This window comes from Gigantopelta aegis, chromosome 7 (assembly GCF_016097555.1).
Source record: "Gigantopelta aegis isolate Gae_Host chromosome 7, Gae_host_genome, whole genome shotgun sequence".
In the NCBI taxonomy this organism is placed as follows: Eukaryota; Metazoa; Mollusca; class Gastropoda; order Neomphalida; family Peltospiridae; genus Gigantopelta; species Gigantopelta aegis.
Window position 1 is genome coordinate 46,481,612 of NC_054705.1, and position 26,336 is coordinate 46,507,947.

At 38.6% G+C, this 26,336-nt stretch overlaps 1 protein-coding gene across 1 annotated transcript in view; it reads left to right on the forward strand.

Annotated features, from left to right (window-relative positions):
* The window catches only part of LOC121376795 (protein PHTF2-like), a 44,936-nt gene continuing 18,600 nt past the window's right edge, over window positions 1–26,336 (forward strand). Inside the window, exons 1-9 of the mRNA XM_041504571.1 lie at window positions 1–624; window positions 4,292–4,348; window positions 5,063–5,141; window positions 8,759–8,855; window positions 9,685–9,802; window positions 16,846–16,970; window positions 21,263–21,393; window positions 22,404–23,791; window positions 24,423–24,599. Of these exons, the coding sequence (XP_041360505.1) occupies window positions 583–624; window positions 4,292–4,348; window positions 5,063–5,141; window positions 8,759–8,855; window positions 9,685–9,802; window positions 16,846–16,970; window positions 21,263–21,393; window positions 22,404–23,791; window positions 24,423–24,599 (2,214 nt within the window). The 5' untranslated portion in view covers window positions 1–582. The remainder of the gene's footprint in view (window positions 625–4,291; window positions 4,349–5,062; window positions 5,142–8,758; window positions 8,856–9,684; window positions 9,803–16,845; window positions 16,971–21,262; window positions 21,394–22,403; window positions 23,792–24,422; window positions 24,600–26,336) is intronic.

Genomic DNA, 26,336 nt, shown 5'->3' on the forward strand with positions numbered 1-26,336 from the left:
CTCTCTAAACCAGATACCTCTAAAAACCAGACTTTTTACTTGGTCTTGAGGGTGTCCGTTTTAGGGGAGTTTCACTGTATGTTATATATTCGAACAAACATATACACTACATATATAGCTAACATACACACTACATCTATAGCTAACATACACACTACATCTATAGCTAAGTTCATGTGCTGCAAATTTTAACAACTGTCAATTTTTGTATTTTTATCTTAAGTGATTTAGCAAAATTTTCTACTCGCCCAAAGCTAGCCATGAAAAATAAAAATAAAGTGCATGGTTGTATTTAGTTTTTTGGGTTTTAATGTACATTTAGCTTTATTTAAGGCAGAGATTTTAAATTTCAGATTTTAGCAGTGTTGCTCTTCATGACTTCATGTATTATCGGTTCTGCATACATTCGTTGTGGAATTTTAATTTGTTGACAGCACGAAAGAGATCGTAAACAATATTCGCCTGATTTTAAAAGTATACTGAGGTAGCTGGTGCTGCTGTTACCAGGGAGGAAATCACCCAACAACAAGCTGTATAGCGTGAGCGGTTGCTATAACTACTGGACTGGCCGGTGGGCCAGGAATGGACAAAGTCCACAATGCTGTCGCCTGGTATCAGAAAAAAGTAAGTACATGCATTGTGTTTAGTAGTCAGGACTTCTGGATGATGGTAGTCAGGGCTTCTAGATGATGGTAGTCAGGGCTTCTAGATGATGGTAGTCTCTCATCTAATTCCATCTTTAGTGATATTCAGTGTTGAGCTAGTACATGACTACTATCACCGTGCCCAGGGCTTCTAGATGATGGTAGTCTCTCATCTAATTCCATCTTTAGTGATATTCAGTGTTGAGCTAGTACATGACTACTATCACCGTGCCCAGGGCTTCTAGATGATGGTAGTCTCTCATCTAATTCCATCTTTAGTGATATTCAGTGTTGAGCTAGTACATGACTACTATCGCCGTGCCCAGGACTTCTAGATGATGGTAGTCTCTCATCTAATTCCATCTTTAGTGATATTCAGTGTTGAGCTAGTACATGATTACTATCGCCGTGCCCAGGACTTCTAGATGATGGTAGTCTCTCATCTAATTCCATCTTTAGTGATATTTAGTGTTGAGCTAGTACATGACTACTATCACCGTGCCCAGGGCTTCTAGATGATGGTAGTCTCTCATCTAATTCCATCTTTAGTGATATTCAGTGTTGAGCTAGTACATGACTACTATCACCGTGCCCAGGACTTCTAGATGATGGTAGTCTCTCATCTAATTCCATCTTTAGTGATATTCAGTGTTGAGCTAGTACATGACTACTATCACCGTGCCCAGGGCTTCTAGATGATGGTAGTCTCTCATCTAATTCCATCTTTAGTGATATTCAGTGTTGAGCTAGTACATGACTACTATCGCCGTGCCCAGGACTTCTAGATGATGGTAGCCTCATCTAATTCCATCTCCAGTGATATTCAGTGTTGAGCTAGTACATGACTACTATCACCATGCCCAGGACTTCTAGATGATGGTAGCCTCATCTAATTCCATCTCCAGTGATATTCAGTGTTGAGCTAGTACATGACTACTATCACCATGCCCAGGACTTCTAGATGATGGTAGTCTCTCATCTAATACCATCTCTAGTGATATTCAGTGTTGAGCTAGTACATGACTACTATCACCGTGCCCAGGACTTCTAGATGATGGTAGCCTCATCTAATTCCATCTTTAGTGATATTCAGTGTTGAGCTAGTACATGACTACTATCGCCGTGCCCAGGACTTCTAGATGATGGTAGTCTCTCATCTAATTCCATCTCTAGTGATATTCAATGTTGAGCTAGTACATGACTACTATCGCCGTGCCCAGGACTTCTAGATGATGGTAGTCTCATCTAATTCCATCTCTAGTGATATTCAGTGTTGAGCTAGTACATGATTACTATCGCCGTGCCCAGGACTTCTAGATGATGGTAGTCTCATCTAATTCCATCTCTAGTGATATTCAGTGTTGAGCTAGTACATGACTACTATCACCGTGCCCAGGACTTCTAGATGATGGTAGTCTCATCTAATTCCATCTCTAGTGATATTCAGTGTTGAGCTAGTACATGACTACTATCACCGTGCCCAGGACTTCTAGATGATGGTAGTCTCATCTAATTCCATCTCTAGTGATATTCAGTGTTGAGCTAGTACATGACTACTATCACCGTGCCCAGGACTTCTAGATGATGGTAGTCTCATCTAATTCCATCTCTAGTGATATTCAGTGTTGAGCTAGTACATGACTACTATCGCCGTACCCAGGACTTCTAGATGATGGTAGCCTCATCTAATTCCATCTCCAGTGATATTCAGTGTTGAGCTAGTACATGACTACTATCACCGTGCCCAGGACTTCTAGATGATGGTAGTCTCTTATCTAATTCCATCTCTAGTGATATTCAGTGTTGAGCTAGTACATGACTACTATCGCCGTGCCCAGGGCTTCTAGATGATGGTAGTCTCATCTAATTCCATCTCTAGTGATATTCAGTGTTGAGCTAGTACATGATTACTATCGCCGTGCCCAGGACTTCTAGATGATGGTAGTCTCATCTAATTCCATCTCCAGTGATATTCAGTGTTGAGCTAGTACATGATTACTATCGCCGTGCCCAGGACTTCTAGATGATGGTAGTCTCATCTAATTCCATCTCTAGTGATATTCAGTGTTGAGCTAGTACATGACTACTATCACCGTGCCCAGGACTTCTAGATGATGGTAGTCTCATCTAATTCCATCTCTAGTGATATTCAGTGTTGAGCTAGTACATGACTACTATCGCCGTACCCAGGACTTCTAGACGATGGTAGTCTCTCATCTAATTCCATCTCTAGTGATATTCAGTGTTGAGCTAGTACATGACTACTATCGCCATGCCCATGTTTAACGACACCACTGGAGCATATTAATTAATCATGAATCGGCTATTGGATGTCAAACATTTGGTAATTCTGACTCATATTCATTAGAGGAAACCCACTACATTTTTTCTAATGCAGTAAGGTTTTTTTTAATATCACTTTCCTACAGACAGGAAAGCACATACCACAGCCTTTGTCCACTTGTGTTGTGCTGGTTGGAACGAGAAAAAACCCAATCATCTGAATGGATCCACTGAGATGGTTCGATCCTGCGACACAAGCACCTCAAGTGAGCACTCGACCGACTGAGCTAAATCGCACCCCTAGAAGTTGTTAAATGCTGTATTGAAGTCTATTTTGTAAACATAAATATCCTGCCTCCAATCTACGGCTTTTTAAGCTCCATCTCCCTCTTTAGATGACATATATCCGATTATTCCTAAATTAGTAAAATTGTATTTACATGTACTTCAAGTAAGGCTAGTGAATTTTTAATCGTGGCTAGTAAGCATTTAAAATCACTAATCCCATGGCTAGGGTTTTTTTATTAAAAAATTCTAGAAGTGCTGGTAGTACTATGCAGCATTTGTTTTTAATGGCTATTGGGGGGGGGGGGTATTTAGCTCGGTCGGTAGAGTGCTTGCCTGAAGATCAAACTACAGTGGGGAACCCATTGTTTTTTATTTTCTCATCACCAAGACTTCTATATCAAAGTCTGTGGTATGTCTAGCCTTTCTGTAGGAAAATGCATAAAAAAATATCCCTTGCTGCTAATGGAGAAATGTAGCAGGTTTCTTTCAACGGTACCACTAGAGCAGATTGATTAATTAATCATCAGCTATTGGATGTCTAAAATTGGGTAATTCTGACTCGGTCTTAAGAGGTTCCAGCCAGTGCTCCACAACTGGTGTAACAAAGACCGTGGTATGTACTATCCTGCTTGTGAGATAGTGCATATAAAAGATCCCTTTCTACTAAACTAAAAGAGTAGCCCATGAAGTGGCGACAGCAGGTTTCCTCTCTCAGTATCTGTGTGGTCCTTAACCATATGTCCGACGCCATATGACCGTAAATAAAATGTGTTGAGTGCGTCTTTTCCTTCCTTCTACCGGCGGTGTAGGAGGGATGGATCTCCTAAGGGAATGGCGGTACCTGGATATAATGGAAGCAATGTGTCGTTAAACAAAACAAACTTTTTAAACATGTAAATGTACTTAAAAATAGCACCTCTGATTTAATGGTTTTGTAAATTATATTAACTACATACACAGTGTATATGGTAATACAGTATTTACTACATGGTCATGTAATACATGTGTATTAAAAGTATTATTTACTGTATACTGGTGTAATATGATTTAGTTCATGATGGTGTAATATTTTTTAGATTGGAGCTTATGACAAACAGTTTTGGGAGCAGTCAGTTGAGAAGAAACTACGGAAAGTAAGTTTAAAATAGATTATTTAAAAATGTATACTGTTGAAAAACTAAATACATGTTGTTTAGCAGGGATCTACAGTGAAGCCCCCCTGAACTGGACACCCTTGGAACCAAGACAATTGTCCGGTTTTAAGAGGGATCTGGTTTAGGGAAGTTACATTCTGTACTGGTTTTTAAAAACGTCCAGTATTTGAGGGAATTCTGGTTTACGAAGGGTCCGGTTTTGAGGGAATTCTGGTTTACAGAGGGTCTGGTTTTGAGGGAATTCCAGTTTACAGAGGGTCTGGTCTTGAGAGGTTTCCCTGCACATGTAAGTTGCAGTGTTCTTGTCTGACTTGAAAATTCACCTTACAGCTGGCCTTAGGCCAGGTCTTTTAGTTTGCATCGAATTCTGGGTGCGAGAAACATGTCCAAAATATGTATAGCCCCCCAAAACATGCCAAAATTACATGTAGGTACTTACACATGTACAAACATGTCAAAACATTTCACCTCGGACCCACTGAAATATTATGTTTTAATATTAAAATGAGTTGAAATGCATTTCACCTCAAACCCACTGAAATATGTTTTAATATTAAAATGAGTTGAAAGAAATGCATTTTGTCTCAAACCCACTGAAGACATTTAATATTCCGTGCAATTCTTGTTTTACTTTGGACTGAAAATGTTGTTTCTTATTTAGTTTTTAATCCATTGATCTCCTTTGTGTTTTAGGGTCAAACCAATGTTCACCACGCATCAAAGAAAATTGTTCGTCTCAAGACAGAATTCATTGACGTCGATTTAATAAGAGGTATGTAACTGAACCCCTTAAAAACTGGAAAAAACTCTGACCCCCCCCCCCCCCCCCCCCCCCCCCCCCATATTTTAGTCCTAGTAATGGGGATCAAACTTAAGAATATTTCCCACAGCAATTTTGAAATATTATTGCCAAAAATAAAATGCTCATCTGTATGTACAGTAATTATTTAGCCTTCCTGCAACAGTTTTAAAACCACAACTCTTCCAACAAATAAACACAGCTGCATGATTAGTTTTCTAGTATATTTTATGGTAAGACAGAGTTTACCTTGATCAGAAACTTTAGAAAAATGGTAAAACCATGATTTACCAAAGTCAGAAATGAAATTTGGAAACGTAAGAACAAAAGTTATCTTCTCAAGTGATTAAAAAATAATTTGTATCCACTGGCAAAACACTAGAAAACACCACTACCGGTTAAACCTCTAAACTACAGCAATTTGTGGGTGAGACGTACAGGTTATCTTCTCAACTGATTAAAAATAATGTTTATCCACTGGCAAAACACTAGAAAACACCACTACCGGTTAAACCTCTAACACTAGAAAACACCACTACGGGTTAAACCTCTAACACTAGAAAACACCACTACCGGTTAAACCTCTAGAAAACACCACTACCGGTTAAACCTCTAACACTAGAAAACACCACTACCGGTTAAACCTCTAGAAAACACCACTACCGGTTAAACCTCTAACACTAGAAAACACCACTACGGGTTAAACCTCTAACACTAGAAAACACCACTACCGGTTAAACCTCTAGAAAACACCACTACCGGTTAAACCTCTAACACTAGAAAACACCACTACGGGTTAAACCTCTAACACTAGAAAACACCACTACCGGTTAAACCTCTAGAAAACACCACTACCGGTTAAACCTCTAACACTAGAAAAGAGCACTACCGGTTAAACCTCTAACACTAGAAAACACCACTACCGGTTAAACCTCTAGAAAACACCACTACCGGTTAAACCTCTAACACTAGAAAAGAGCACTACCGGTTAAACCTCTAACACTAGAAAACACCACTACCGGTTAAACCTCTAGAAAACACCACTACCGGTTAAACCTCTAACACTAGAAAAGAGCACTACCGGTTAAACCTCTAACACTAGAAAACACCACTACCGGTTAAACCTCTAGAAAACACCACTACCGGTTAAACCTCTAACACTAGAAAAGAGCACTACCGGTTAAACCTCTAACACTAGAAAACACCACTACCGGTTAAACCTCTAGAAAACACCACTACCGGTTAAACCTCTAACACTAGAAAAGAGCACTACCGGTTAAACCTCTAACACTAGAAAACACCACTACCGGTTAAACCTCTAGAAAACACCACTACAAGTTAAACCTCTAACACTAGAAAAGAGCACTACCGGTTAAACCTCTAACACTAGAAAACACCACTACCGGTTAAACCTCTAGAAAACACCACTACCGGTTAAACCTCTAACACTAGAAAAGAGCACTACCGGTTAAACCTCTAGAAAACACCACTACCGGTTAAACCTCTAACACTAGAAAACACCACTACAAGTTAAACCTGTAACACTAGAAAAGAGCACTACCGGTTAAACCTCTAACCTACAGCAATTTGTGGGTGAGACGTACAGGTTATCTTCTCAACTGCTTAAAAATAATTTGTATCCACTGGCAAAACACTAGAAAACACCACTACCGGTTAAACCTCTAACCTACAGCAATTTGTGGGTGAGACGTACAGGTTATCTTCTCAATTGATTAAAAAATAATTTGTATCCACTGGCAAAACACTAGAAAACACCACTACCGGTTAAACCTCTTAACACTAGAAAACACCACTACCGGTTAAACCTCTAACCTACAGCAATTTGTGGGTGAGACGTATAGGTAGTCCAGTGGTAAAAATAGAATGTTCGCCTATGTACAATTGGTTTGGGATCAATCCCAGTCGGTGGGCTATTACTCGAGCCAATGCACCATAACTGGTACATCAAAGGCCGTGTTAGGTACTATCCTGTCTGTATCACGGGATGGAAATTCTGTGGCTTGTGCTACAGTTTTTCCATCAGACACAATACTTTCCATGAGACTGCCTGACTCGGCATCAATCTTTAGTGCTGAAGTTTGTGCAGTTATTAAAGCCTTAGAAGAAATAAAGGATTCTAATGCATCCAAGTTTATTATTTTTACTGACTCACTTTCGTGTCTCCAAGCTTTACATAATATGAAGCTGGAACATCCCTTAATTGGGATGGTGATACGAAAGTATGTCTTTTTATCTATTGCCAATAAAGGCATTGTATTTTGTTGGGTGCCCAGCCATGTTGGCATCAGGGGTAATGAAAAGGCAGGTTCAGCTTTGGATTTGCCTCATGCCAGGGTTGGTGTACCTTATACTGATTTTAAATATTGTATCAGCCAATTTATCTTTTCCGCTTGGCAACGTCATTGGGACGGTGAGGTTGCGAACAAGCTTCATGCTATCAAGCCAGTCTTGGGAGAGTGGCAGTCCTCCTATAGACAGTGCAGGAAGGATGAAATCGTCTTGTGTCGTGCCCGCATCGGTCACACTTACGTGACTCATTCATTTATCTTGAAGAAGGATCCTCCGCCTCAGTGTGAGCATTGTCAGTGTCTTCTGACTAAGCACCACATTTTGGTGGAGTGTCAGTTTCTGAAAGAAATGCGAAAAGATTTATTTGGACAAAGAAATGTAATGGAATCATTTCGATTCCATCCAGAAATTATTTTACAATTTTTACGTGACACTGAATTTTATTCTAAATTTTAATTATATCTATCTGTGATATTTGTATTTTTACACAGTCCTTTACACTGTGTTTTTATTGACCTGTTGAATTTTTATATTGATATTGATCATCACATTGGGTTGTATTAACCATAGTTTGACACCCAATAGCCGATGTATTTTTAGTGCTGGGGTGTCGTTAAACATTCATTCATTTATTCATTCATTCTATCCTGTCTGTAAGATGATACACATAAAAGATTCCTTACTACTACTAATGGAAAAATGTAGCATGTTTCTTCTCTGAGACTATTAATATATAAGTAATATGTAATATTACAGAATTACCAGATATTTGACATCCAGTAGCCAATGATTAATAAATTAATGTGCTCTAGTGGTGTCGTTAAACAAAACAAACTTTAACTTTTACAGCTATTCATATCACATATCACAGCTATGGTAGGTGACATCTGTGCTGCTGTTAAGTTCAAGGCCTGGAAATATTACGTTGAAGCATTATTCACCTCTCTGTATGGGATGTTAGGGTCTTTATTCATTTCTCACCTCTTGTTTCTTCTTCAATTCGTTGTCTCATTCCTTGCTCAGCGATAGAAGTAAGCAGAATTGTTCACCAGTCCTCTGTACAGATATTGCCCACCAGTATTTTCACTTGTAAAAATCAGATGTTAGCTTTATTCAAGTACAAGGACAGCGTTTTTGACAGCTCAAAATGAAACAGCATTATAAAGTTTTACTTGTCCGCAGGACAGCTATTGAGGTACATTTTGCTTGTTCTAGTAGATTTTTACTTGTCATGACAAATGGTCAAGTGCTTATTTTGAACGCTGCTGTTTGTATTTTAGGGTCAACCTTCTCCAAGGCTAAGCCTCAAGTACCATGGATCTACATCACCAGGAAGACGACCGTCAGACTGGTCTTTCTGCCACTGTGCTTCAAGTGGTAAGTTATTATACAGTTCTGTCTGTATGAAGGGCGTATAGAAACACACAGGGAGTGATGTAGTTTAGTAGTGAAGTACTTGGCAGATATTAAATGGGTCATAAACAGACCTCAGGCTTTTCAATGTTTATGGCAAACACTTTTTTGGTTCTGTGCTCTCTATATCTCTCTCTCTCTACCTCTCACCCTGTATCTCTCTTTGTGTCTCTTTCCTCCTCCATCTGTCTTCCTCCCTCAGGGCTTCTGGATTATGGTAGCCCCACTCCCATGGCTAGTGATATTCAGTGTTGGGCTAGTAAATTACTACTATAACTAGCCCGATGGCTAGTGGAAAAAACCTTTTCAAATGCTGCATTTAAGTCTTATTTTGTAAATATGAATATCTTGCCCCCTCTTCCCACCCCCAATCTAAGAGATTTTAAGCTCTATCTCCATCTTTAGGTGACATATCTGATTATTACTACTAGTAAAATTGTATTTATTTAAATTGGGGCTAGTGAATTTTTAATCATGGCAAGTAAATGTTTAAAATCACTGATCCCATGGCTAGTGGCTATTTATAAAAATTCTAGAAGCTCTGTCCCTCCTTCCCTTCCTCCCTCCATCTATCTCTCTCCGTTCCCATATTTCTTACTCGACCATCCCCTATCTCTCACTCACTCACCCTCTCTCCTCCCCGATGTCTTCCCCCTCAGTCGTCTATGGTTCTTGTATCATACTAAACTTGTGTCACAGTCACCATAATCATCCATGTCGCACAGGTCTAAATAACTGGCGAGTGAACAATGTCCTGGGGTGTGGTTAACCAGACATTCCTCTCTTTGTGCAGGTGGGTACAGCAGACGTCATGGAAGTTCTACTTCCTGCTGCTGGTGTTGTACTTCATGCAGGTCACCAGCCTGTGCATCTACGTGCAGAATGTCGGCATTGTGAGTGGTATAGAAGACGTAAGTATTGTCCAGTTCATCTTTGTCGGCCATTCCTGTGCAAGGGAAAAAGAAAGAGTGTTTTATTTAATGATGCACTCAACACATTTTATTTAAGGACCACACAGATATTGAGAGAGGAAACCCACTGTCGCCACTTCATGAGCTGCTCTTTTTGATTAGCAGCAAGGGATCTTTTATATGCACTATCCCACAGACAGGGTAGTACATACCACGGCCTTTAATATACCAGTCGTGGTGCACTGGCTGGAACGAGAAATAGCCCAATGGGCCCACCGACTGCAAAGGCTAGCTCTGGGTTTGCAGAATATTTCACCAAATTATCTATTCAACTTATAAACTCAAAACAATTGCAGAAACAGTTTAAACAATTCTTTTCTAACAAAATATCACGGTTCACCAAATACACTAGCACTTGGTACTGGCTGGTATATTTTATCTACTATTTGCAGTGTTATTTCAGGATATATTTTATCTACTATTTGCAGTGTTATTTCAGGATATATTTTATCTACTAATTGCAGTGTTATTTCAGGATATATTTTATCTACTTTTTGCATTGTTATTTCAGGATATATTTTATCTACTAATTGCAGTGTTATTTCAGGATATATTTCATCTACTAATTGCAGTGTTATTTCAGGATATATTTTATCTACTATTTGCAGTGTTCTTTCAGGATATATTTTGACTAACTATAAGTCTGGTATTCAGAATATGATTTGTGTCTTAAGCGGCTGTTTGATTGGCTAATTCAGGATATGTTTTGTGCCTACTGGTTACTTGGTTAACTATAAGACTGTTAATTCAGGATATCTTTTGTGCCTACTGGTTACTTGGTTAACTATAAGACTTATTTCAGGATATTTTTTGTGCCTACTGGTTACTTGGTTAGCTATAATACTTATTTCAGGATATGTTTTGTGCCTATTGGTTACTTGGTTAACTATAAGACTTATTTCAGGATATCTTTTGTGCCTACTGGTTACTTGGTTAACTATAAGACTGTTAATTCAGGATATGTTTTGTGCCTACTGGTTACTTGGTTAACTATAAGACTGTTAATTCAGGATGTGTTTTGTGTCTACTGTAAAACTGTTAAATTCTGAATATGTTGTGTCTACTGTTAATGACTGTCTAACTGTAGTAGCGTGGTGGTATTTCAGGATATGTATGTGTGTACTGTTAGATTGTCTAACTGTAGTAGCGTGGTGGTATTTCAGGATATGTATGTGTGTACTGTTAGATTTTCTAACTGTAGTAGCGTGGTGATATTTCAGGATATGTATGTGTATACTGTTAGATTGTCTAACTGTAGTAGCGTGGTGGTATTTCAGGATATGTATCTGTGTACTGTTAGATTGTCTAACTGTAGTGGTGTGGTGATATGTATGCGTGTACTGTTAGATTGTCTAACTGTAGTAGCGTGGTGATATTTCAGGATATGTATGTGTGTACTGTTAGATTGTCTAACTGTAGTAGCGTGGTGGTATTTCAGGATATGTATCTGTGTACTGTTAGATTGTCTAACTGTAGTAGCGTGGTGATATTTCAGGAGGTATCTCTGACGGAGGTGATGGTAGATATGTATGTATAACATGTACTGTTACATTGTCTAACTGTAGTAGCGTGGTAATATTTCAGGATATGTCTCTGACGGAGGTGATGGTAGATATGTATGTGTGTACTGTTAGATTGTCTAACTGCAGTAGTGTGGTGATATTTCAGGATATGTATGTGTGTACTGTTAGATTGTCTAACTGTAGTAGCGTGGTGGTATTTCAGGATATGTATGTGTGTACTGTTAGATTGTCTAACTGTAGTAGCGTGGTGATATTTCAGGATATGTATGTGTGTACTGTTAGATTGTCTAACTGTAGTAGCGTGGTGGTATTTCAGGATATGTATGTGTGTACTGTTAGATTGTCTAACTGTAGTAGCGTGGTGATATTTCAGGAGGTATCTCTGACGGAGGTGATGGTAGATATGTATGTATAACATGTACTGTTACATTGTCTAACTGTAGTAGCGTGGTAATATTTCAGGATATGTCTCTGACGGAGGTGATGGTAGATATGTATGTGTGTACTGTTAGATTGTCTAACTGCAGTAGTGTGGTGATATTTCAGGATATGTATGTGTGTACTGTTAGATTGTCTAACTGTAGTAGCGTGGTGGTATTTCAGGATATGTATGTGTGTACTGTTAGATTGTCTAACTGTAGTAGCGTGGTGATATTTCAGGATATGTATGTGTGTACTGTTAGATTGTCTAACTGTAGTAGCTTGGTGACGTTTCAGGATATGTATGTGTGTACTGTTAGATTGTCTAACTGTAGTAGCGTGGTGATATTTCAGGATATGTATGTGTGTACTGTTAGATTGTCTGACTGTAGTAGCTTGGTGACATTTCAGGATATGTATGTGTGTACTGTTAGATTGTGTAACTGTAGTAGCGTGGTGGTATTTCAGGATATGTATGTGTGTACTGTTAGATTGTCTAACTGTAGTAGCGTGGTGATATTTCAGGATATGTATGTGTGTACTGTTAGATTATCTAACTGTAGTAGTGTGGTGATATTTCAGGATATGTATGTGTATACTGTTAAGATTGTCTAACTATAGTAGCGTGGTGATATTTCAGGATATGTATGTGTATACTGTTAGATTGTCTAACTATAGTAGCGTGGTGCTATTTCAGGATATGTATGTGTATACTGTTAAGATTGTCTAACTATAGTAGCGTGGTGATATTTCAGGATATGTATGCGTGTACTGTTAGATTGTCTAACTGTAGTGGCGTGGTGATATGTATGCGTGTACTGTTAGATTGTCTAACTGTAGTAGCGTGGTGATATGTATGTGTGTACTGTTAGATTGTCTAACTGTAGTAGCGTGGTGATATTTCAGGATATGTATGTGTGTACTGTTAGATTGTCTAACTGTAGTAGCGTGGTGGTATTTCAGGATATGTATGTGTGTACTGTTAGATTGTCTAACTGTAGTAGCGTGGTGATATTTCAGGAGGTATCTCTGACGGAGGTGATGGTAGATATGTATGTATAACATGTACTGTTACATTGTCTAACTGTAGTAGCGTGGTAATATTTCAGGATATGTCTCTGACGGAGGTGATGGTAGATATGTATGTGTGTACTGTTAGATTGTCTAACTGCAGTAGTGTGGTGATATTTCAGGATATGTATGTGTGTACTGTTAGATTGTCTAACTGTAGTAGCGTGGTGGTATTTCAGGATATGTATGTGTGTACTGTTAGATTATCTAACTGTAGTAGTGTGGTGATATTTCAGGATATGTATGTGTATACTGTTAAGATTGTCTAACTATAGTAGCGTGGTGATATTTCAGGATATGTATGCGTGTACTGTTAGATTGTCTAACTGTAGTGGCGTGGTGATATGTATGCGTGTACTGTTAGATTGTCTAACTGTAGTAGCGTGGTGATATGTATGTGTGTACTGTTAGATTGTCTAACTGTAGTAGCGTGGTGATATTTCAGGATATGTATGTGTGTACTGTTAGATTGTCTAACTGTAGTAGCGTGGTGGTATTTCAGGATATGTATGTGTGTACTGTTAGATTATCTAACTGTAGTAGCGTGGTGATATTTCAGGAGGTGTCTCTGACGGAGGTGATGATAGATATGTATGTGTGTACTGTTAGATTGTCTAACTGTAGTAGCGTGGTGATATTTCAGGATATGTATGCGTGTACTGTTAGATTGTCTGACTGTAGTAGCGTGGTGATATGTATGTGTGTACTGTTAGATTGTCTAACTGTAGTAGCGTGGTGATATTTCAGGATATGTATGTGTGTACTGTTAGATTGTCTGACTGTAGTAGCGTGGTGATATGTATGTGTGTACTGTTAGATTGTCTAACTGTAGTAGCGTGGTGGTATTTCAGGATATGTATGTGTGTACTGTTAGATTGTCTGACTGTAGTAGCGTGGTGATATGTATGTGTGTACTGTTAGATTGTCTGACTGTAGTAGCGTGGTGATATGTATGTGTGTACTGTTAGATTGTCTAACTGTAGTAGCGTGGTGGTATTTCAGGATATGTATGTGTGTACTGTTAGATTGTCTGACTGTAGTAGCGTGGTGATATGTATGCGTGTACTGTTAGATTGTCTGACTGTAGTAGCGTGGTGATATGTATGTGTGTACTGTTAGATTGTCTGACTGTAGTAGCGTGGTGATATGTATGTGTGTACTGTTAGATTGTCTAACTGTAGTAGCGTGGTGGTATTTCAGGATATGTATGTGTGTACTGTTAGATTGTCTGACTGTAGTAGCGTGGTGATATGTATGTGTGTACTGTTAGATTGTCTAACTGTAGTAGCGTGGTGATATGTATGTGTGTACTGTTAGATTGTCTGACTGTAGTGGCGTGGTGATATGTATGCGTGTACTGTTAGATTGTCTAACTGTAGTAGTGTGGTGATATTTCAGGATATGTATGTGTATACTGTTAGATTGTCTAACTGTAGTAGTGTGGTGATATTTCAGGATATGTATGTGTGTACTGTTAGATTGTCTAACTGTAGTAGCTTGGTGACGTTTCAGGATATGTATGCGTGTACTGTTAGATTGTCTAACTGTAGTAGCGTGGTGATCTTTCAGGATATGTATGCGTGTACTGTTAGATTGTCTAACTGTAGTAGCGTGGTGATATTTCAGGATATGTATGTGTGTACTGTTAGATTGTCTAACTGTAGTAGCGTGGTGATATTTCAGGATATGTATGTGTATACTGTTAGATTGTCTAACTGTAGTAGTGTGGTGATATTTCAGGATATGTATGTGTATACTGTTAGATTGTCTAACTGTAGTAGCGTGGTGATATTTCAGGATATGTATGTGTGTACTGTTAGATTGTCTAACTGTAGTAGCTTGGTGACGTTTCAGGATATGTATGTGTATACTGTTAGATTGTCTAACTGTAGTAGTGTGGTGATATTTCAGGATATGTATGTGTGTACTGTTAGATTGTCTAACTGTAGTAGCTTGGTGACGTTTCAGGATATGTATGCGTGTACTGTTAGATTGTCTAACTGTAGTAGCGTGGTGATATGTATGTGTGTACTGTTAGATTGTCTAACTGTAGTAGCATGGTGATATTTCAGGATATGTATGTGTGTACTGTTAGATTGTCTAACTGTAGTAGCGTGGTGATATTTCAGGATATGTATGTGTATACTGTTAGATTGTCTAACTGTAGTAGTGTGGTGATATTTCAGGATATGTATGTGTATACTGTTAGATTGTCTAACTGTAGTAGCGTGGTGATATTTCAGGATATGTATGTGTGTACTGTTAGATTGTCTAACTGTAGTAGCTTGGTGACGTTTCAGGATATGTATGTGTATACTGTTAGATTGTCTAACTGTAGTAGTGTGGTGATATTTCAGGATATGTATGTGTGTACTGTTAGATTGTCTAACTGTAGTAGCTTGGTGACGTTTCAGGATATGTATGCGTGTACTGTTAGATTGTCTAACTGTAGTAGCGTGGTGATATGTATGTGTGTACTGTTAGATTGTCTAACTGTAGTAGCGTGGTGATATTTCAGGATATGTATGTGTGTACTGTTAGATTGTCTAACTGTAGTAGCGTGGTGGTATTTCAGGATATGTATGTGTGTACTGTTAGATTGTCTAACTGTAGTAGCGTGGTGATATTTCAGGAGGTATCTCTGACGGAGGTGATGGTAGATATGTATGTATAACATGTACTGTTACATTGTCTAACTGTAGTAGCGTGGTAATATTTCAGGATATGTCTCTGACGGAGGTGATGGTAGATATGTATGTGTGTACTGTTAGATTGTCTAACTGCAGTAGTGTGGTGATATTTCAGGATATGTATGTGTGTACTGTTAGATTGTCTAACTGTAGTAGCGTGGTGGTATTTCAGGATATGTATGTGTGTACTGTTAGATTGTCTAACTGTAGTAGCGTGGTGATATTTCAGGATATGTATGTGTGTACTGTTAGATTGTCTAACTGTAGTAGCGTGGTGATATTTCAGGATATGTATGTGTGTACTGTTAGATTGTCTAACTGTAGTAGCTTGGTGACGTTTCAGGATATGTATGTGTGTACTGTTAGATTATCTAACTGTAGTAGTGTGGTGATATTTCAGGATATGTATGCGTGTACTGTTAGATTGTCTAACTGTAGTGGCGTGGTGATATGTATGCGTGTACTGTTAGATTGTCTAACTGTAGTAGCGTGGTGATATGTATGTGTGTACTGTTAGATTGTCTAACTGTAGTAGCGTGGTGGTATTTCAGGATATGTATGTGTGTACTGTTAGATTATCTAACTGTAGTAGCGTGGTGATATTTCAGGAGGTGTCTCTGACGGAGGTGATGATAGATACGTATGTGTGTACTGTTAGATTGTCTAACTGTAGTAGCTTGGTGATATTTCAGGATATGTATGTGTGTACTGTTAGATTGTCTAACTGTAGTAGCGTGGTGATATTTCAGGATATGTATGTGTGTACTGTTAGATTGTCTAACTGTAGTAGCGTGGTGGTATTTCAGGATATGTATGCGTGTACTGTTAGATTGTCTAACTGTAGTAGCGTGGTGATATGTATGTGTGTACTGTTAGATTGTCTAACTGTAGTAGCGTGGTGGTATTTCAGGATATGTATGTGTGTACTGTTAGATTGTCTAACTGTAGTGGCGTGGTGATATGTATGTGTGTACTGTTAGATTGTCTAACTGTAGTAGCGTGGTGATATGTATGTGTGTACTGTTAGATTGTCTAACTGTAGTGGCGTGGTGATATGTATGCGTGTACTGTTAGATTGTCTAACTGTAGTAGCGTGGTGATATTTCAGGATATGTATGTGTGTACTGTTAGATTGTCTAACTGTAGTAGCGTGGTAATATTTCAGGATATGTATGTGTGTACTGTTAGATTGTCTAACTGTAGTAGCGTGGTGATATTTCAGGATATGTATGTGTTTACTGTTACATTGTCTAACTGTAGTAGCTTGGTGATATTTCAGGAGGTGTCTCTGACGGAGGTGATGACGCCGATGGTGCTGATGATGGTGCTGGGCTTCATCCACACACAGACGATGCTGTCGCACTACTCGCACAAGGCCCTCTACCGTGACTGCAAACTCAGCAGGTGGGTGACATTAGTTATCCTATAACTTACACATAATATCCATGTCATAAACCCATTTGATATTTACCGTTATTAGTCCCCTATCGGTCCAACCAGAGGGGACTATAGATTTTAGCTCTGTCCTGTATGTCTGTCTATCCATCCATCTGTCCCACATATGGTTTCCGGATGTTTTTTGCAGAACGCTTTGAGATTTTGTGTATAGCTTTATCATGTACTGTTAAAGATCAAGTTTGACTTTCATGACAATTTACCCATTTTTGACGGAGTTATGGCTCTTGAACTAAGGCAATGTGAAAATTGGTTTTCCTGACTTCTTTATTTAGAAGGCCTTGAGATATTGAACTAAAATTTTGCGTATAGTTCTATCATGTACTGTTACAGATGAAGTTTAACTTTCATGGTAATTTATCCATTTTTGACAGTTATGAATTTCCAGACTTTTTTTTTGCAATACCTGAAAATATTGAGGTGAAATTTTGTATATAGCTTTATGATGTACTGTTACTGATCAAGTTTAACTTTTCACAAATGTTTGGCCTTGAATTTAGGAAATACAAAAAATTGTTGGGTCAGGTAGGGGACGTGTATTGCTTTAGCAGTACTCTCAAAATGCTTGTTTTAAACTTGGTTAATACTGTTTTGCTGTCAATTGGGTCATTTGTTTACAGCCAACAAAGCTTGTATATCTGAGTGTAATGTTTTGATGAGATTTACAGTGTAGTTGAAGTGTGTGATGACTGACTACATTTGTGTTAATCGCCATGACGTCATATTACTGGTGATGCGACTTCAGAACTTTGATTTACTAAATATCGAATTAAAATGTTTTTTAGAAGTGCTATAGGATAAAAAAAGAACTTGCTACTCGTGTGTATGTATATATATATATATATAGAGAGAGAGAGAGAGAGAGAGAGAGAGAGAGAGAGAGAGAGAGAGAGAGAGAGAGAGAGAGAGAGAGAGAGAGAGAGAGAGAGAGAGAGAGAGAGAGAGAGAGAGAGAGAGAGAGAGAGAGAGAGAGAGAGTTAGGGTGAGAGAGAGAGAGAGTTAGGGGGAGAGAGAGTGGGAGAGAGAGAGAGTTAGGGGGAGAGAGAGAGAGAGAGTTAGGGAGAGAGAGAGAGTTAGGGAGAGAGAGAGTTAGGGGGAGAGAGAGAGAGAGAGAGTTAGGGGGAGTGAGAGAGAGAGAGACAGAGAGAGAGAGAGACAGAGAGAGAGAGAGAGAGTTAGGGGGAGGGGGAGAGAGAGAGAGAGCAGAGACAGAGAGAGAGAGAGTGTAAATAGTCAATGACGTAGAATAGGTTAAAGAGGATAGGGTTTATCCTGTGACGGTAACAATGGGAAAGCTGGCCTTGACCTTAACTTTTTTCAGCGGCAGCCAACCTGGCTACCAGGTTAAAATATCTGGTAGTCCGCAGTAAAAATGGGTAGCCCCATAATTTTAATATTTGGAAAAAATGAGAGAAAATATTAAAATCATTTATTTCTTATTTAAACATGTTTTAGGGTTTTTAAGATCATGAGAAATATACCGTGAAATACACATTTGTACCTGTTGGTTGCAGAGTAACTGGATGTGTAAAACAAATATATCGTGAAATACACACTTGTACCTGTTGGTTGCAGAGTAACTGGATGTGTAAAACAAATATACCGTGAAATACACACTTGTACCTGTTGGTTGCAGAGTAACTGGATGTGTAAAACAAATATACCGTGAAATACACACTTGTACCTGTTGGCTGCAGAGTAAACTGGATGTGTAAAACAAAATATACCGTGAAATACACACTTGTACCTGTTGGCTGCAGAGTAACTGGATGTGTAAAACAAATATACCGTGAATACACACTTGTACCTGTTGGCTGCAGAGTAACTGGATGTGTAAAACAAATATACCGTGAAATACACACTTGTACCTGTTGGCTGCAGAGTAACTGGATGTGTAAAACAAATATACCGTGAAATACACACTTGTACCTGTTGCTTGCAGAGTAACTGGATGTGTAAAACAAATATACCGTGAAATACACACTTGTACCTGTTGGTTGCAGAGTAACTGGATGTGTAAAACAAATATACCGTGAAATACACACTTGTACCTGTTGGTTGCAGAGTAACTGGATGTGTAAAACAAATATACCGTGAAATACACACTTGTACCTGTTGGTTGCAGAGTAACTGGATGTGTAAAACAAATATACCGTGAAATACACACTTGTACCTGTTGGTTGCAGAGTAACTGGATGTGTAAAACAATATACCGTGAAATACACACTTGTACCTGTTGTTGCAGAGTAACTGGATGTGTAAAACAAATATACCGTGAAATACACACTTGTACCTGTTGGTTGCAGAGTAACTGGATGTGTAAAACAAATATACCGTGAAATACACACTTGTACCTGTTGGTTGCAGAGTAACTGGATGTGTAAAACAAATATACCGTGAAATACACACTTGTACCTGTTGGCTGCAGAGTAACTGGATGTGTAAAACAAATATACCGTGAAATACACACTTGTACCTGTTGGCTGCAGAGTAACTGGATGTGTAAAACAAATATACCGTGAAATACACACTTGTACCTGTTGGTTGCAGAGTACCTGGATGTGTAAAACAATATACCGTGAAATACACACTTGTACCTGTTGGTTGCAGAGTAACTGGATGTGTAAAACAAATATACCGTGAAATACACACTTGTACCTGTTGGTTGCAGAGTAACTGGATGTGTAAAACAAATATACCGTGAAATACACACTTGTACCTGTTGGTTGCAGAGTAACTGGATGTGTAAAACAAATATACCGTGAAATACACACTTGTACCTGTTGGTTGCAGAGTAACTGGATGTGTAAAACAAATATACCGTGAAATACACACTTGTACCTGTTGGTTGCAGAGTAACTGGATGTGTAAAACAAATATACCGTGAAATACACACTTGTACCTGTTGGTTGCAGAGTAACTGGATGTGTAAAACAAATATACCGTGAAATACACACTTGTACCTGTTGGCTGCAGAGTAACTGGATGTGTAAAACAAATATACCGTGAAATACAACACTTGTACCTGTTGGCTGCAGAGTAACTGGATGTGTAAAACAATATACCGTGAAATACACACTTGTACCTGTTGGCTGCAGAGTAACTGGATGTGTAAAACAAATATACCGTGAAATACACACTTGTACCTGTTGGCTGCAGAGTAACTGGATGTGTAAAACAAATATACCGTGAAATACACACTTGTACCTGTTGGCTGCAGAGTAACTGGATGTGTAAAACAAATATACCGTGAAATACACACTTGTACCTGTTGGTTGCAGAGTAACTGGATGTGTAAAACAAATATATAGTAGCCCGTTGGACTACCAGCTTTAGACATCTGGTAGCCCGAGAAAACATTTGGTAGCCAAAACATCTTGTGCTACCGCTAATGTCGAGCCCTGGAAAGGCTGAGCAGAATTTCCCATTTAGTGTGAACATGATAATGCCGATATTTTACATCATTAATTCATTATTTTTATCATGTTATCCCTGGAAAGGCTGAGCGGAATTTCCCATTTAGTGTGAACAGGATAATGCCGATATTTTACATCATTAATTCATTATTTTTATCATGTTATCCCTGGAAAGGCTGAGCGGAATTTCCCATTTAGTGTGAACAGGATAATGCCGATATTTTACATCATTAATTCATTATTTTTATCATGTTATCCCTGGAAAGGCTGAGCGGAATTTCCCATTTCGTGTGAACAGGATAATGCCGATATTTTACATCATTAATTCAGTATTTTTATCATGTTATCCCTGGAAAGGCTGAGCGGAATTTCCCATTTAGTGTGAACAGGATAATGCCGATATTTTACATCATTAATTCATTATTTTTATCATGTTATCCCTGGGAAAAAACAATTATTTCTGTTGTACGATGGTCTGAGACAAATGAACAATTTTGTGACGTATATACATGTATGCATGTGATGTCACGTACACATGACATCAAAAGTCATAATCTGCTAGTATACGTTTATGACTTTGCTTTCATCAGTCATCATAATTGGCCAATAAAAACAGGGATTGCACGATAAAAGGTTTTTATGTGAACCCCAAAATTATGCTTGTGAAATCACCTCTCCCACTTCATATATTGTTCCTATGGCCATACAGTTGAAAAGTATATATTTATTACACATACTGTTCTCAACACGCTTCCATTTCACTGATTTCATTGAATTCAAATTAAGGGGTTCTAATTTTGTGGGGTTTTTGTTTGTTTTTTGCAGACGTTATCAAAAGTCAAAGAAGCGAAATGACGCTGGCACGGTGACAGGAAGTGGCCAGCATAATAAAGATCAGTCGAGGTCACGTGACTTGCATTCAAAGACCAAAGCTAATCGTCAACGAAATATTAACGGTACAGATTTTGCATTAAAGTAATCATACAAATGTATAATGATTCTTTCCAATAATTGGATATTAGTGGGGATTTTATGACATCTCTTTAACATTTATTTAATCGGTGGCAGCAGTAGTATTAGTACATGGTTAAAACAATGTTTACTAAATATGTTTCACGAATCTCCCACAAATACACATGTAAGCAATTCTTTGATAATCTTGGGAAAATCCATTTTACAAAAGGGCATGCAAAGATGCCTTCAAAAAGTCATTTAAAGTCACATGTTGGTTGATAACATGTTAAATCGTAGTCGCTAATCAATTTTCTATCGATTCAGTAACTGAGCACTGCTAACAAACCTTTTGAAGACAGACAGTGCTTTAGATCTCACTAATTTGGAAACAACAGGAGGTTTTTTGTCTGCTCCAAGCTCAATGAGGTCTCTCTGGTGAAGTAATTTTATTAAAGGGACATTCCCGAGTTTGCTGCATTGTAAGATGTTTCTGACTAATAAAATATTTCTACGATTAAACTTATTTAGAATATCAGTGTCTGTATATTCAATGTGTTTCTGGTTGTTATAATATTTGTAAGAAGCCCAAACTGAATTTTGTCTTCAAATAATTTCATACGTACGAAAAATAATATTTTAGGAAATCAAAGGAAATTTAACCTAGTACAAATATTAAAATGATCAGAAACACGCTTAATATACAGCCACTAATATTTTATGCAGAAAAATATATTTGATATGTAATTACAATCGTTAAAAAGTCTCTGTTAGTCGATAACATCTTAAAAATTGCAGCAAACTCAGGAATGTCTCTTTAATAGCAGCTGAAGATATGTGTTTGTTCAGAAATGCATGTCACGTTATCTGAATACAATTAAAGTTTAATATTCACTTTACTTACTAATTTTGGACATTTGTATTTTGGACACAATGTTTATCGCTCAACTTTAGTGCAATCTAAAGTCTTGACAAAATATTTCCTGCATGTGTACCATTGTTGAATATTTTCCAGTCACCAGCACAGAAGACTTGGACCAAGAACTTGCCTCTTCGTCCGTCAAGGCTAGAAGCAGCTCATCCCGTGAAAAAATCAAACCCAACAGTTCTACGTTTGTGTTAAATAAAAACAAAGTCCAGTGTCATCAAGACGATACCTCGTTAAAAACTGACGACAAGTGCTCAAGTAGTGGCCTTAGTTCTAACAAGGTCAAAGAAGCTTTAAGCCAGAGAGAGACTGGTGTGTACAGTAAGGATGTTTTAGACAAAGAAGCGAGTCAGAGAGAGACTGGTGTGTACAGTAAGGATGTTTTAGACAAAGAAGCTTTAAGCCAGAGAGAGACTGGTGTGTACAGTAAGGATGTTTTAGACAAAGAAGCGAGCCAGAGAGAGACTGGTGTGTACAGTAAGGATGTTTTAGACAAAGAAGCGAGCCAGAGAGAGACTGGTGTGTACAGTAAGGATGTTTTAGACAAAGAAGCGAGCCAGAGAGAGACTGGTGTGTACAGTAAGGATGTTTTAGACAAAGAAACAAGCCAGAGAGAGACTGGTGTGTACAGTAAGGATGTTTTAGACAAAGAAACGATTCAAAGTGCCAACCAACCAGAAGGTGTGCCTATGTCTTCAGAGAATCATTTGGAATCTCGTGTCCTAGTCGACGGTGTACAATTCTCCGACGACGATGCGTGCAATGGTAGATTCGAGGTGTTGTCGGTCGATCAACTGGACATAAATGTTGTTTCCGGGGAGACTGCATCTCATTTAGTCCTTCCCCAGAATACAACAGGAGAAATACTCACTTCCGTTGATGCGACAGTGATGTTGAATGACAATCTGACAACTGAACTGAACATTCCTCGGACTAGCACGGGAGAGAGTTTAACTCCTGTGGGTCAGACAATGGGGGTGTTAAAGGAAGAGCTAATGACTGAGGTGAACTCATCGTGGAAGACGTTAGAGTGTTATAAAAAACGACTTCTGGAAGAAGACAATTTTGCCGACACGGAGCACGCTTCTGACGAATGTCCCTCGGACACTGAACCTGAATCGGGAAGTTTTAACGGGTCAAGTGCCAATGAACCGGAAATAATTGCGTGCAATGAGAGTTGTGTCAAAGAACAAGATGACTCGACTCAAAAATGTGTCGAGCGTCCTCGAGAGTCGTGCAATAGTGAGAAACACGTGGAGTTGAATGTTGTCGATCAGGAACGGTCAGTTACATTGTCGGGGACGATACTACGTCGGCGACGTCGCATCAGTGCTAGTCGCAGTGCGGATATCGGCGAGGTCATGAGGTCGCGGAATCTGCCGATATCGCTCGGGTTACAGAAGACATTCAGAGAGTCGACGAAACAGAGCTCGTCGGAGAACGAAACAACACCCACGTCCGAGAAAGAGAATAGGGTAAGCTTTTTTACAAGTTAAAGTGAGAATTTGACTGTTGTTTTAAATGATATTGTTGTTCTTTTTCCAGCCAGTGTTGTGGATTAAATATTAGTCAGTTTATTAGCTGCACATATCCCCCCCACATGTTTGTTTTTTAAAGACTATATTCCTGAAAACTATTTGTACTTACAGACATCTTTGAAGAGTAAAAGAATTGCATACATTTAGAACAACCTTTTGATTCCATGTTTTAATATTTAAAAAAAGTAATAATAAACAATAAATAAATACATTTTAAATATTATATTCCAGAAAACCGTTTCTACAAAGAGTTACGGAATCACATGTATTCATACTACTAACTTCTGATTCAATATTTTTAATATAACAATAATAATGATAATAAAAATGTATATTCATGAATGTTCACGACTTCTTAGGTCAACTCTTAAGAGTGAAAGATTCACAGATTCATAGATTCATATTCATTCTGACTTGCTACTTCTGAATTTTGGTTTTTAAAGGAAAAAAGGACAGTTATATTGAGTTAATTTTAAATAATATACTATATTCCAGAAACCAAAAAGGACAATTAGTTTTAAATAATATACTATATTCCAAAAACCTACCTGTGTATTTCTACTTACAGGTGAGCTCTGAAGAGTGGGAGAATCGCATGCACTCTGACGTGACGACATCTTCATCGTATTCGTCGAGTTGTGGATCTGAGGCCGAGGGTTCGGAGTCGGGGGAGATGAACTCGTTCGGCGAACACAAGTCAGGCTGGACCGCAAGCAGCTTCCACGTCATCAACCTGCTCCAACCTGTACGTATCCGTGGCTTCGTGCCTCGTCGTTCATGGCTTAATCAACTAGGAGGGTTATTACAGGGTCTGTAGAGGTCTTTAAATTCATTAAAAGTCTTGGCATTTGAAAAAAATGATTTTTAGGTCTTTGAAAGTCTTTGAATTGTAATAAAAGTTTTTAAAAGACTTTACATTCTCACAAATCATAATCAAAGCAAGGATGATATCTTCTACAGCTGCATGCATTTGATATTTTCCAAACTGGCCTCGGTGGCATCGTGGTTAGGCCATCGGTCAACAGGCTGGTAGGTACAGGGTTCGGATCTCAGTCGAGGCATGGGATTTTTAATCCAGATACTGACTCCGAACCCTGAGTGAGTGCTCTGCAAGGCTCAATGGGTAGGTGCGAACCACTTGCACTGACCAGTCATCCATAACTGGTTCAACAAAGGCCATGGTTTGTGCTATCCTGCCTGTGGAAAGCGCAAATAAAAGATCCCTTGCTGCTAATCGGAAAGAGTAGCCCATGAAGTGGTGACAGCGGGTTTCCTCTCAAAATCTGTGTGGTCCTTAACCATATGTCTGATGCCATATAACCGTAAATAAAATGTGTTGAGTGCGTCGTTAAATAAAACATTTTTTTTTTTTTTTTAATATTTTATATTAGGTTTAATCTCTCATGATGCATGTGAAAAAGCTATTTTTTTTGCCATAGACAGCAGCGTAAACAAACTGGTTTGGTATTTTTATTGCATTCTATTGTCTTTGACTGCTGTGTAAAAGTTTTTGAAAGTCTTTGAAGTTGTTTGGTCTTTAAGGCTATGAACCCTGTCTGAATTGTTTAAGTTACTAATTAATATCATTTGTGGACGATGCTGGTATGAGGTATGAACGTTTGAAGCTTATAGTTTTAATAACATTAACACCGCATGTTTGCTTAGGCTACTTCTAAAGTTTGTTTTGTTTAATATCATCACTAGAGCGCATCAATTTATTAATCATCAGCTATTGGATGTCAAACATTTGGTAATTTAGACATATAGTCTTAGACAGGAAACCTGCTAAATTTTTCCGTTAGTAGCAAGGGGTCTTTTATCATCACCATCCCACGGACAGGATAGCACATACCACGACCTTTGATATAACACAGTCGTGGTGCAAAGGCTGGAGCGAGAAATAGACCAATCGGCCCACCGGCGAGGATCGATCCCTAACCGACTGCGCATCAAGTGAGCACTTAACACTGGGTTACGTTCACCCTCTAGGCTACTCCTAATGATAAAACAGCAGGCCTCCTAAAATAGAAAATAACTGCAGCTAACCCATTTCCTTTTTGCTTAACCCGTTATATTTAATGTAAATAAAAGAAAGAAATGTTTTATTTAACGATGCACTCGACACATTTTATTTACTGTTATATTGTTTCAAATATATGGTGAAGGACCACACAGATAATGAGATAGGAAACCCGCTGTCGCCACTTCATGGGCTACTCTTTTCAATTAGCAGCAAGGGATCTTTTATATGCACCATCCCACAGACAGGGTAGTACATACCACATCCTTTGATATACCAGTGCACTGGCTGGAATGAGAAATAGCCCAGTGGGCCCACCGACAGAGATTGATCTAATGTAAATGATGTCCTAAAGTTGGGGCGCGAACGAAAAGTAAGTTACGTAAACTTAAGGGTAGCGTGACCGACGCACAAATGAAATTATTGTTTTCGCAATTTTCAGAGGCCTATAACAGAAAGGAC